Below are 10,702 nucleotides of genomic sequence, written 5' to 3' on the forward strand. Positions count from 1 at the left end.
TAGAAAGCCTAAACGGGGCAGATCCAACTAATCTCGCCCATCAAACCATGTGCAACCAACGACCTAGATTGCTTCAATAGCGAGTGCTCAACATGTTTAGTATGCAATCAATATCATGCCAAATGTTAATGATAGGACTAATGACCATATAATGGACGAGTAATTATCCTTTTCTAAAAAACATCATACTTAATATCAACATGCAATTAAAATCTTTTTTTAACTATCAATTAATACCCAACCCTTTTTATATAAGAGAAGTGAAAACGGTCACAATTGCTGGTTAAGTCACTCTTCTCCACCATTCTCGGTCTATTTTATGTATTCACAGATTGTCTTGTAAACACCAATTCCGAAATAAGAATTTTCTAAACTTCAAGGTGAGAACTTCTTAATTCTTGATTAATACAGCGCACAGAAATCTGTCCCGCGTGGGCAGAAGAGGGAAAAGAACCCCTCATAACTCCTCGGTCGGCTCGGTGGGCCGCACGAGCACCGACGAGAGTCAACAACAACTAAGCCGATCGAGGCTGAGCTTCCCTGCTCCTCTTGCCTTCTCCGTCTCCCTCCCAACCCTCTTCCTCGTCGATCGCCACCAGCTCGAGGCCCAGCCCTCCGTCCCGGGGATCGATCTCCGCACACGGTAAGCGTCCAGCGAGGCTCATATGGTTTCCTAATTTCGATCCAGCGCATCTGGTATCTCCTCTGTTCCCACACTCATGGGCTGCTCTGTTCTGCATCTGGAACTCTGTCTCTGCTTGGATTGGATTGGATTTCCCGTTTTACTTGTTGGCGCTCCATGGGGCAAATTTCATGAGCCCAGCTCCTTAATTTTTCCGTTTGAGTGGCCTTCGCTTTCCACCTCTGGGGCGCAGGCCTTTAATGATTCTTTCCTTTCTTATACCTGACGCTTTTAGATTTGGAAGCCTTTCTGGCCGTGGGGATCTTCGGCCTCGTGTGGTTTCCATATTCGTTTGATCGGTTTGGTTTTGGACAAGTTCTGCGTTTTTGGTTTTCAGAACTCTTATCTTTCTGGTGTTGGTCCAGGTAGGTACTTGTAGGGCTTCGTGGCGGCGCCCATGGAGACGAGGAAGGAAATCCTGGAGCTTCGCGAGCGTCTGGACAAGACCCTGGCGTGCTCTGATCTCGCCGACGAGGGCTCTTTGAGATCTCTGGTCAAGAACCAGATTTTGGAGTCCTCTCTGCCTGGCTCTGACCAAGGTTTGGGTCTGATTACTTTTTCTCTGGTCCATCTTTGGTTAGCTAGTTCATTTGTACTCCACCACTAGTAGTTGTAATTACTTTTCTCTCTACCTCCTATTATGCCATTAGAAACGTGTGAGTTTTTCCATTGCTAAATATTCCCTGGTAACATTAATGTGCCATATGTGTAATTAAATTGCTGGTTGAATTTAAAGATTAAATGCAAGATTCAATAGTACTACCTCCGTCCTGGTTTATCGATCCCCTTGGTATTTTGTGTAAAATTTTGACCATATAATTAACTAACAAAATGTTAATGCATGTCACCAAAAATTATATCGTTGGATTCGTATTTGACATAGTTGCCGACAATATTATTTTTGCTGTGTATAACTTATATTTTATTAGTTATAAAATCATGGTCACAATATGCCTCTAAATACAAAGGGAATAACATCGGCACCTCTTATTTTTGTATTACTAAATTAAACTGCTTTGTGATTGTATCTTCCCATCCGAATTTGCTTCTCATTGTAGATTCATTTCTATACCAGCCTACATGTGTGTGTTTTTTCATTTTGGGTTATGCCTTCTTTAGGCAACATCGATTTGATTGCTGAAGCACGAGCCAAAGAAGTCTCGAATTTTCTTGAAATGCTAGACACTTCAGGAAATGAACGGCCTTCAGATATTCGTGGGCCACAACAGAAGGAGTGGAAGGTATACAAATTAACTAAAGTTAATATGCTTGTACAAAAGTATTGTGAACATTATGTGATTAGAATGTGCAATAATAAATTTATGTTTTACTGTTTTGCATCATAGCGTAATCAGTTCACTGATTTCTTTCTTATTCTATGTTTCAAGAGTGCAATAGTTTACCATTTTTTTTTTGTGAACATGAAGAATGCCACAAGGCCCAAGATACAAGGGTGGTGACAACCAAAACCCAAAACAGAAACAAAAGAAAAACAAAACATGAACGCTTATTGTAGGCTACCAAAAAGGAGAGGGATAAAGCGGACATGGAGTTTTGGTTCCCAGGTGGATGAATATTAAATTAAGAAAAAAAATAGCAATGAAATCTAAAAAGCTATGAACTTTTTTTATGACAAACATTGATGCATTTTTCACCTGTGTGCAATGTTTCGTGAAGAAAAAACATCTGTAATGCCCTGGAAAAAAATGATGCTACAAAAAGACTATTTGTGAAAACATTTTGGAACACCTTTTCTTTGCCCAGACCTCGACGAATGTTATTTCACCACGGAAGTTTACATGTACGGAGAGAACTAAGCAACATTTGTTTGTTTTAAAATAAAAATTAGATTTTTTAAATATTTTTTGCTATTTTCTTGAGTTATGCTATTTATAGCAGGACCATTTGAGCTCGGGAGCAGAATGATGCTTTCAGGGATAAGCAGCACCCTTGTCAAAATACATACCACCAAGAGTGAAATGTTTTACCTTTGTTTGTAGTTTAGTATTGTGCTCCAAAGTTGGCTGTTCTTTTATCTTATTCCCTCGTTTAGAGAGTGGTTAATTGTTTTCTTTGGTTTCCGTGCAAGTTCTATGAATTGCTTGAATGTTCGGTAATTCTGTTTTGTAGGTGAAGCAGGATACAGACCAATTACGGGTCATGTACCGTGAAGGTCCAGATGGGACCCCATTTCATACTCTTCTTGCTGAAGGCTTTGCTGATGGTCCTATCGATGTTTGTAAGGAACTATAACCCCGCATTAATGAGTAAAACACAATAACTTCAGATAGCCACTTAAGATTGCTGTTTTTATTCGTAGGTACATGTGTGTCATGGGAATCAGGTCTATACAGAAAATGGTGAGTGTAATTGTTTTGTAGAAAAATGAGATCAGTACATTGCTTTCTTTATTGAAGATAATAATTGTCCATCTTTACATTTAACTTCGCATTCTTGGGAACTACACATGATGTTCTCAAAATTTTGTTTGACTTGTGTACCACTAAAATTCTTTATATTGAACAAATAGATTGTGGTTCTTAACTCAGCTTCTTAACTACTTTTGCGTGCTCTTCATTGTAGGCAAACTATTTATGCTATTAGAATCCTCCTCCTTGATTCCCCAAGTCACATTGGTGCCTAATTCACAAGTCTGCCACCCGTGCCGATTTTACTTCCAGTAGCCACATAGCATGCAAATACCCACTTTACTGATGCTGTACAGGTGCATCTAAACACCATGCAGTGATTTGACAAGACATCATAAAATTGTTTTTCACCCAGTATATAATGATTGGATTACACCATTTTCAAGAGAATAAATATTGGATTAGCCCACTACATACAGATAAAGTTTTAAAAGAGTGTTGATTCATACGTGATGCTCCATGTTTTACAAAGTAAACATGTTGCCCGTGGTGTACTTGAACATTGAAGTCAACCTCGGCCATAGAAAACAACAACTTAGTCAAATGAATTCCCTCATGAACTTATGAGATTGTTTTTCTCTAGGTTTCCGCAGTACAATCTGCCAACATTTAAAATCGCTCAGTCAGGTTGCTTGAAAAAGATTCGGATTGGTGAAGAAATTTCTTTGATCAGGTTGGTTGAAGACTAAATTTCTCTAAAGAGTCCTTTCTTACATTTTTATTTGACCTCCCTTTTATAGCTGTTGTAGCTAATTTTTTTATTCGCTATTTGGAAGAAAGGGTGAAGGTCCCCTGGCCAGTTTCAGAGAGAGAAGCTCTTCTACACTACTTTCAGTTTGAGTATCTTAAAGAAGACCTTGTCATTGTGATCATGAAAACTGTGCGTAGGTTGATTTTTATTTTTAAGAACCTCTTCCTACAGCCTTGATAGCCCGTGTCCTCGTTTGTTTATTTACTGCTTATTGACTTGTTTTGCAGATATCCAATTTGGATAATCTCAGTATGCAGACACATGGATTTACTATAGATGGAATCCCTGAAGCTGGTGACACGATTCGGATGGATGTAGTTGGAGGCTTTGTCTTACAGAGGATTACCAAGGAAAGAAGTTTTTTCAGGTGAAGTCTTATTTTGCATTTCGACAACTGATAACTCGTAACTGAGATATAGCACCATATGTCATCTGAGACCACTCCCTAGGCCTTTGAAATTGTGCACACTATCTTTTCACAAAACCAATCAATATGGCGACCCTTTCAGACGAGTATTGTTGTGGATGATTTTTTCACAGAAAGCAGGGGAATTCGTTGAAGTAAAAAAACTTTTTTTTGGCCTGTACCCTGTACCCTGTAGGCCTTTTTGTAGCCTGCTTGTTTTTGGTTTGGTACTTGCGGGTTCACTCTAATACAAAAAAATCACTAATTTTTATGTGTGCTCGAAAAATAAATAAATACAAACTCATCAACAGTCTGCAAGATGGGCATGAGGTAACAATCGAGCCTATCCTCTTACATATTGCCATGGCCTAACTAGGATATGAACATTTACCAAGCCTGCTGCCAACTCCTATCACCCATGGGCATGAGATAACAACCATGGACATATTGTTATATATTGCAATCCCCACTTTACTGAGCCTACCACCGACTCTCGCTCGTACCATCACACACCAGGGCTAGACTGGACATAAGGATTAAGCTCCTACACCCTTTAGGGCTCATTCGGTTGCAGGATTTCCAAATCAAAGGAATAGGAAAAGTATAGGATTGGGATGCCCTCTCTCCACTTCAATCCTTGGGGATTTTCCATGAGATTTCATCTAATGCTAAGAATCCTTAGAAATTAGGCCAACATGTACACAATCATATGGAATTAGTATGCATACATAGGTAAAAAAACCTGAGGATTAAAATCCTATGGAAATCCTCCAAAAATCCTGCAAACCGAATAGGTCTGTTACTACTACTCTTTTATTCTAAACACATACTTTTTATACCAGTATTTATCAAATTTACTTCATGTACCTGTCCTTCACTTTTAACCTAATCACTCATTCAGGGCAGTAGCTAATATGGACATTAAGCTAGACTTTGTTCCCCCATGGCTGATCAACTTTATGTCCAGACAGCTAATCGGCAGTGGGCATAAGCTATACCAGAAGGTTAGTAGCTAAACCTAGTCTACATCAGCACATATGATATTAGTGATGAGGCCAAAAGTTGGCATATTTCAAGTCACAACATGGATTTCTTTTAGAAATATCACGTGATACTTTATGTTGAATAACGATGTCCGGGAGAGAAATATGCTCTGTTAATTAATTGTGTATGGGCTTATCTGCAGGCTGTTAGTACTGTGGCCGCTTGTGATGAAGACTACAAGCAAGCTTTACGAGCACCGCTCTATGCAAGAATACGCGAGTACCAGCATTCTGCTGACAAGGCAAAGGTGACTTCAGTTGAGGAAAGCGCTAATGAAGTGCTCCCTGAGAATCCCACTGTACATAATCCTCTGGCAGTCACTACTAATCTCAGACCATGCAGTGAGATTATCGAAGAAGAGAGTGAACAGAACACATCTTTTAAGCTGGATAATCTTGCAACCGGCTTTTCTAACCAACCAGCCGGGCAAGTGCAGCAAGTTGAAAATAAGTCTTTCACTAGTCCTGATAGAACAGTCAAGCAAGCACAGCAAGTCGAAAATAAACCGATGATTAGTCCTGAGGTGCAGAAGGCTTTGGGCATACTGGACACTGCCATTGCAGTTCTTCAAGGCAACAGATCTGCAAACATCAGTGCTCTCAGAAAGCTCCTCAGTTATGATGCAACGTCGGAAGAAGGAAGTGCCATCAGTACAAGAAATTCACATACCCTCGACGTTCTCGATACAGACAATCTCCCAAATGGATACCCTCTTGCCACATCACCTCATGATTCAAGGTCCACATTAAGAGATATGAACTTACTGTTTGTCAAATTTGTGTTTCAGTTGATGGTCAAGAAGGCATTACCTTACATTATAATTTAACTTGTGTCTTCCTTTATGTAGAGAGATCCGGCAAACTTATTTAATGCCCGACAAGGAGGTGCGCGACAGGGAGGAAGGTGCTAGCGAAAGTGATTCTCCTAAAAACATGACCGCTTCTACCATAACGACGACAAAATCCATGACATTGAGGAGCACAATAAAGGTGCATGAAGAAGAGACCCTGAATAGCGATGGCCTCTATCAGAACGGTTTCCACAGTGGAAAAGAGCCCAAGAGACCAAAGAAGACCAAAAGGTGGCTTTGCTGCTTAACGCCTAGCACCGTAGGATGACGAGAACCCATCGTAGGGGCTCTCATGGTTAACGCTTGATTTTTTTGGTTGTACATCAGAAAATAGACGAGCTACACAAGATGGAACATGGGGATCAAATGACAATTCCGGAGGCAGCTTGTGAGATAGTTACAAAGATTAGATCATGTCTTTGGTAAATGTATAGAAGTTATGTTGTTGTAACACCATGTAAAACATTATTAGAGCATCTCCAACAAATAATGTAAAACTTGGTGCTCAAAAAAAGTTTTTAGGGCATGAGAGAGAAGGTTTTGGGCACCGCAGCAGTTGTCACTTTAACAGATGATTTGCTCAAAAGATTGGCTTCTTCTCTTTTACTCCACAACTGCATCATATTGAAACAAAATATGATATGATAATTATAACTTTGCGAGATCACAACATACATAATCAAACAACATATCAAATTCAAGTTCAAATCCACTAGTACCTTGTGCATCACAACCACAAACAAAAGTGCATATATGAATAAATATCACTCTCAAATAGCATTGCCTCTTGCTTCCTCTTCATCATTTGCTTCCACTCCATGGCTTACTTCCTCTTCATTGCCATCAGTGCCACCATTGTTTTCATTGCCATCCATTGCACCACCCATGGCTCCCATGGCACCACCCATGCTGCTCATGTCGCTAGATAGCCATGGCACCATGTATGCCTCCCATACCACCTATGACACCACCCAGTCCTCCCATGCCACCTCCAGTGCCACCCATAAATCCTCCCATGTCAAACCCTTCCATTATGAAGCCTCCCATAGACCTTGCCACCAACACTTGATCGCGACACTTTCAAAGTATGTTTTTGCCTTCTCATCAAGACCACTTATGTCCATCGTCATGAGCTTTTGCCCTTGTTCAATGCCCTTGATTCATTCTTCCATGGCCACCTTCCTCTCCTCAACCTCTGCCTTCTCCTCGGTTACCGCCCCCTCTCCTTGGTCGTCATTCTCCTTTCCTTGGCCTCCCTCCTCTCCACTGTTTCTTTAGCTTTTGTGTTCTTCCTTTCTTCGGCCATCTCTTTTCTTATAGTCATGATGGTGTCCAACGATTCTTCCACATCATTGTCTCCTCCCTTCTTCAACTTGTCTTCTCCATTCTTTCTTCCATCGGGCCTTTTTCTAGGAGTAACCGAGTGGGGAGTGGAGCACCTTCTTCCATCCTCGCCACTTGATGCATCATCATCAACAACAACAACTTGTGTTGCATCTCCAACGGAGCTCTTGGAGTTCTTGCTAGGAGTTTCATATGACTTGCGGTTCTTCAGCTTCTCATTTTCAAGCTTCATATAGTAATGATGCAAAGTGAATGATTTGTCTTTCTTCTTTGAGTCTTGTCTTCCTCATCCCTTGTACACTTCTTGAGCAATGTTGGTCTACATACCAAAATTGAGAAAATAAGTTAGCCACCAATACATACAAGAGATGGAGAAAGTAGCCGGTGAATTTTGGACAAAAAATCACCTTCTCGTGGTCATTTGTACCACTTGGGTTCATACATTGAAGTTCTATCAAGCAAGCCGGCCACTTTTGACACTCCGACGATATAGTTGTCCATTGATGATTGGAGTGAAGCATGCGAAAGATTGATGCCACTAGTGTTGCGTGCATCGATGTACTCATAGATACGCTTCCATTAAATGGTTATTGATTGTTCAACACCGATGACAATATTAAGACTATTTTTTCCATGCTACACATAGCAACTTGTCTTTGGCAGTAGTGTAGTTTGCCCTTCTTCTCTTTGGATTTGTATCAAGAAAACCGTCCTCTTCCATGTCAAGAAGGGGCTCGTCTTGTGCTTCATATTCTTGAGACGGGATTTCTTGGGGGACAAAATCTTTAGATGCAACATTTGCTAATTGCAAAAAAGTTTGATCATCCGTGCTACATGCACCAAATTTGAAGAACACATGTGCACATCACATCTCAATTGCATACAAAAAGTGGAATGGCATCACAAAAGTTGAAAACCGGAGAAAGCATAAAAAAACATTTAGGTCATTTAGCCGAACATGTTGGGGACGCCGACGGTTGAGACCACGAGTGACGTCGACTCCTCCACGTGTGGCGGTGGAAGGGAAGGGGAAGAGACCCTTGGCCGTTCCGAAGGAGCCACCTCCACCGTGGAAGAGCTCAGTGGCATCAGGATTGCTTCCTTCCTCTTTGCACCGGCAGTAGCCATGGTGGAAGAATCCCACAATGGCCTTTCCCAGCATCGGCGACTCATGGCTTCGGGGAGGATTGGCGGCGACAATGTGGACCGATGCATCCCCACTGGCCACGGTGGCGGATAATGGCGGCTGACATCCACGGGCTTTGGCTTGGTGATGACGACGACCACATGAACCACCGAAAGGGCAGCTGCGGGCCTGGCAAAAGCAGATGTGAGGGTAGCGGCATCGACAGTTGCATTGGAGGTGCCTTCCATGGTGGATCGATTGCCGGTGGCGGCCGCGGGTTGAGCAGCGAGAACTTTCAGCATGGCGGTTTGGCGTTCACGGGACTATTTTGGGTTTTGTGGCAGCCAGTGGAGGTGATGCATATTTGCAGCACCTGGGGCTAAAATCTAGGGGTTGCTGCAAAAAAATAGTTGGGCACCAAATGCATATACATCATGTGATGAGTACTCTCATGTGATGGATATGTTTTTTGGCCCAAATGCCTCAAACAAATATTTATTTTCGCATCAGAGTTGTCTTACATCATCTATTAGGATACTCTTAGAAACACAAAAGAAACACAAAAGTGATTGCACTCGGCACTATGGTGGAGAGGTAGCTGCGATTTCCCATACAAGAGAAGGAACGCTACAAGCTAACAACATCCAGTCGTGTTGAAGTGGCCATGTCTCTTTCTTTCTCCGGGGTGTGGCCATCAGCAAAGGAAAGCCTCACATAGCGTGATAAAGCATGCTATGTGGAGAATGGAGTTGGGGGTAAAGGTGATGAAGTTGGAGGCAGTAGAAGTGGAGGCAACCTTAGAAAAAGGGATGAATGGGGAAACCCAAATCACAAACCAGAAAGGGTACAAAGCGTACATGTTCATTCTCCTATGGCTTGGGGATAGTCTCCTATATGACGACACCATTAATGTAGTGAGCGCGGGGAGCGTAAAGGCGGCCTCCGGCGGCAAAAGATATCTGATGGAAGAGAGCCGATCTAGCTGACCAAGAGCTACCATGGAAAACTTCCACTTTCCCTTTGTGGCGGAAGCTACCTTGGGCGCGAGGGCACGGGCCCTGCCAGCATCGACGGGCTGGCCGCCCTTCCGCAGCTGGCGACCTCCTGCCATGGCTTCAATGGTGGTGTGATGTTGTTGTGCGTGTGGACCTTGATGGTGTAGCGATAGAGCGCTTGGAGCTCTGGGCGCAAGGAATAAGAAGGGTGCGGGGAAAATGGGAGCATAAAATTCTTCCCACATCGCCTCTTCCCTTTTGTAGCGAGGGGGCAACCGTAGTAGCGGCAACAAATCCCTTTGTATCCCCATGATTTTGCATAAATTCATGTGGGGATCGAGGGTTTGGCAGTTAATCCTCGTGCAGGGATCAAGGCACTCGCTCCTCTCGATGGGACGTGGCCCTTGGTGGGCCTCTGACCCACTCACGCATGTTACGTTGACCGTCAGATCAAGGCAAGCACATGGTCAAGTGGGCTTCGTTGATAAGACCAGCATGGTTTGTTAGAACTGGGCAGGTGAAGTTTCAAGATGTTGCGTGGGAACTTGTCCCGCTGAACGACGAGCTACAAGGGAAATCTTTCCGGTGTGCAGCTCGGTTTTCTCCATTTGATGTTTCCAAGATCGATGTGGTTTGTATCACACCTCAGATGGCAGCTCGACTGGTGGAGGTCGACTGTGTAAATGCAATGTTCGGGGACATTTCGCTGAACCAGTTACAAGACCGGGGACCGAAGACGACGAGCATCTCGGGTGAACTGAGGTACGTCCATCTTAAAGACCAGTTCAGGGGCTACTGATGGTGTCCCGGCTAAGGGGCCTCTCACCATTATGGTTCCTGACTTGGTGGATCGCGCTGACGGCCCCTAGTCGATTCCGTCCTAGGACACTTTGGGCGGCCCATGGTGTATCATATGAAGATTTCAAAAGACCTGGCGTGCAAGACAAAATCTACCTCTTCATAAGTAGACGACTAGCGTCCATGTGGCCAGACTTGTAGATAGATAACTTACAATCTCTCGGTACTTTGTACTCTTGATACACTCCAATGCAATAAAAAAACAAGTAGGACGTAG

The 10,702-nt window shown here is 42.8% G+C and overlaps 1 protein-coding gene across 1 annotated transcript; it reads left to right on the plus strand.

Annotated features, from left to right (window-relative positions):
- The first annotated feature begins 467 nt into the window (after positions 1-467).
- On the plus strand, positions 468-6,714 carry LOC125550330 (uncharacterized). The gene is made up of 11 exons (XM_048713300.2): positions 468-643; positions 1,048-1,221; positions 1,802-1,923; positions 2,813-2,921; positions 3,003-3,042; positions 3,695-3,784; positions 3,892-3,991; positions 4,090-4,229; positions 5,170-5,272; positions 5,455-6,050; positions 6,160-6,714. The coding sequence occupies exons 2-11, from the start codon at positions 1,080-1,082 to the stop codon at positions 6,428-6,430; spliced, it is 1,713 nt and encodes a 570-aa protein (XP_048569257.1). The 5' UTR covers positions 468-643; positions 1,048-1,079; the 3' UTR covers positions 6,431-6,714.
- The last annotated feature ends 3,988 nt before the right edge of the window (positions 6,715-10,702 follow it).

Source organism: Triticum urartu, chromosome 4A, assembly GCF_056163025.1.
Source record: "Triticum urartu cultivar PI428250 chromosome 4A, HENAU_Tu73, whole genome shotgun sequence".
Taxonomy (NCBI): domain Eukaryota; kingdom Viridiplantae; phylum Streptophyta; class Magnoliopsida; order Poales; family Poaceae; genus Triticum; species Triticum urartu.

Excerpts from the sequence above, each read along its gene's own strand:
- LOC125550330 (XM_048713300.2), top strand. The coding sequence starts at position 1,080 with ATGGAGACGAGGAAGGAAATCCTGGAGCTTCGCGAGCGTCTGGACAAG. Across the intron at positions 1,924-2,812 it reads CACAACAGAAGGAGTGGAAG|GTGAAGCAGGATACAGACCA; the intron begins GTATACAAATTA and ends TCTGTTTTGTAG. Across the intron at positions 2,922-3,002 it reads TGATGGTCCTATCGATGTTT|GTACATGTGTGTCATGGGAA; the intron begins GTAAGGAACTAT and ends TTTTATTCGTAG.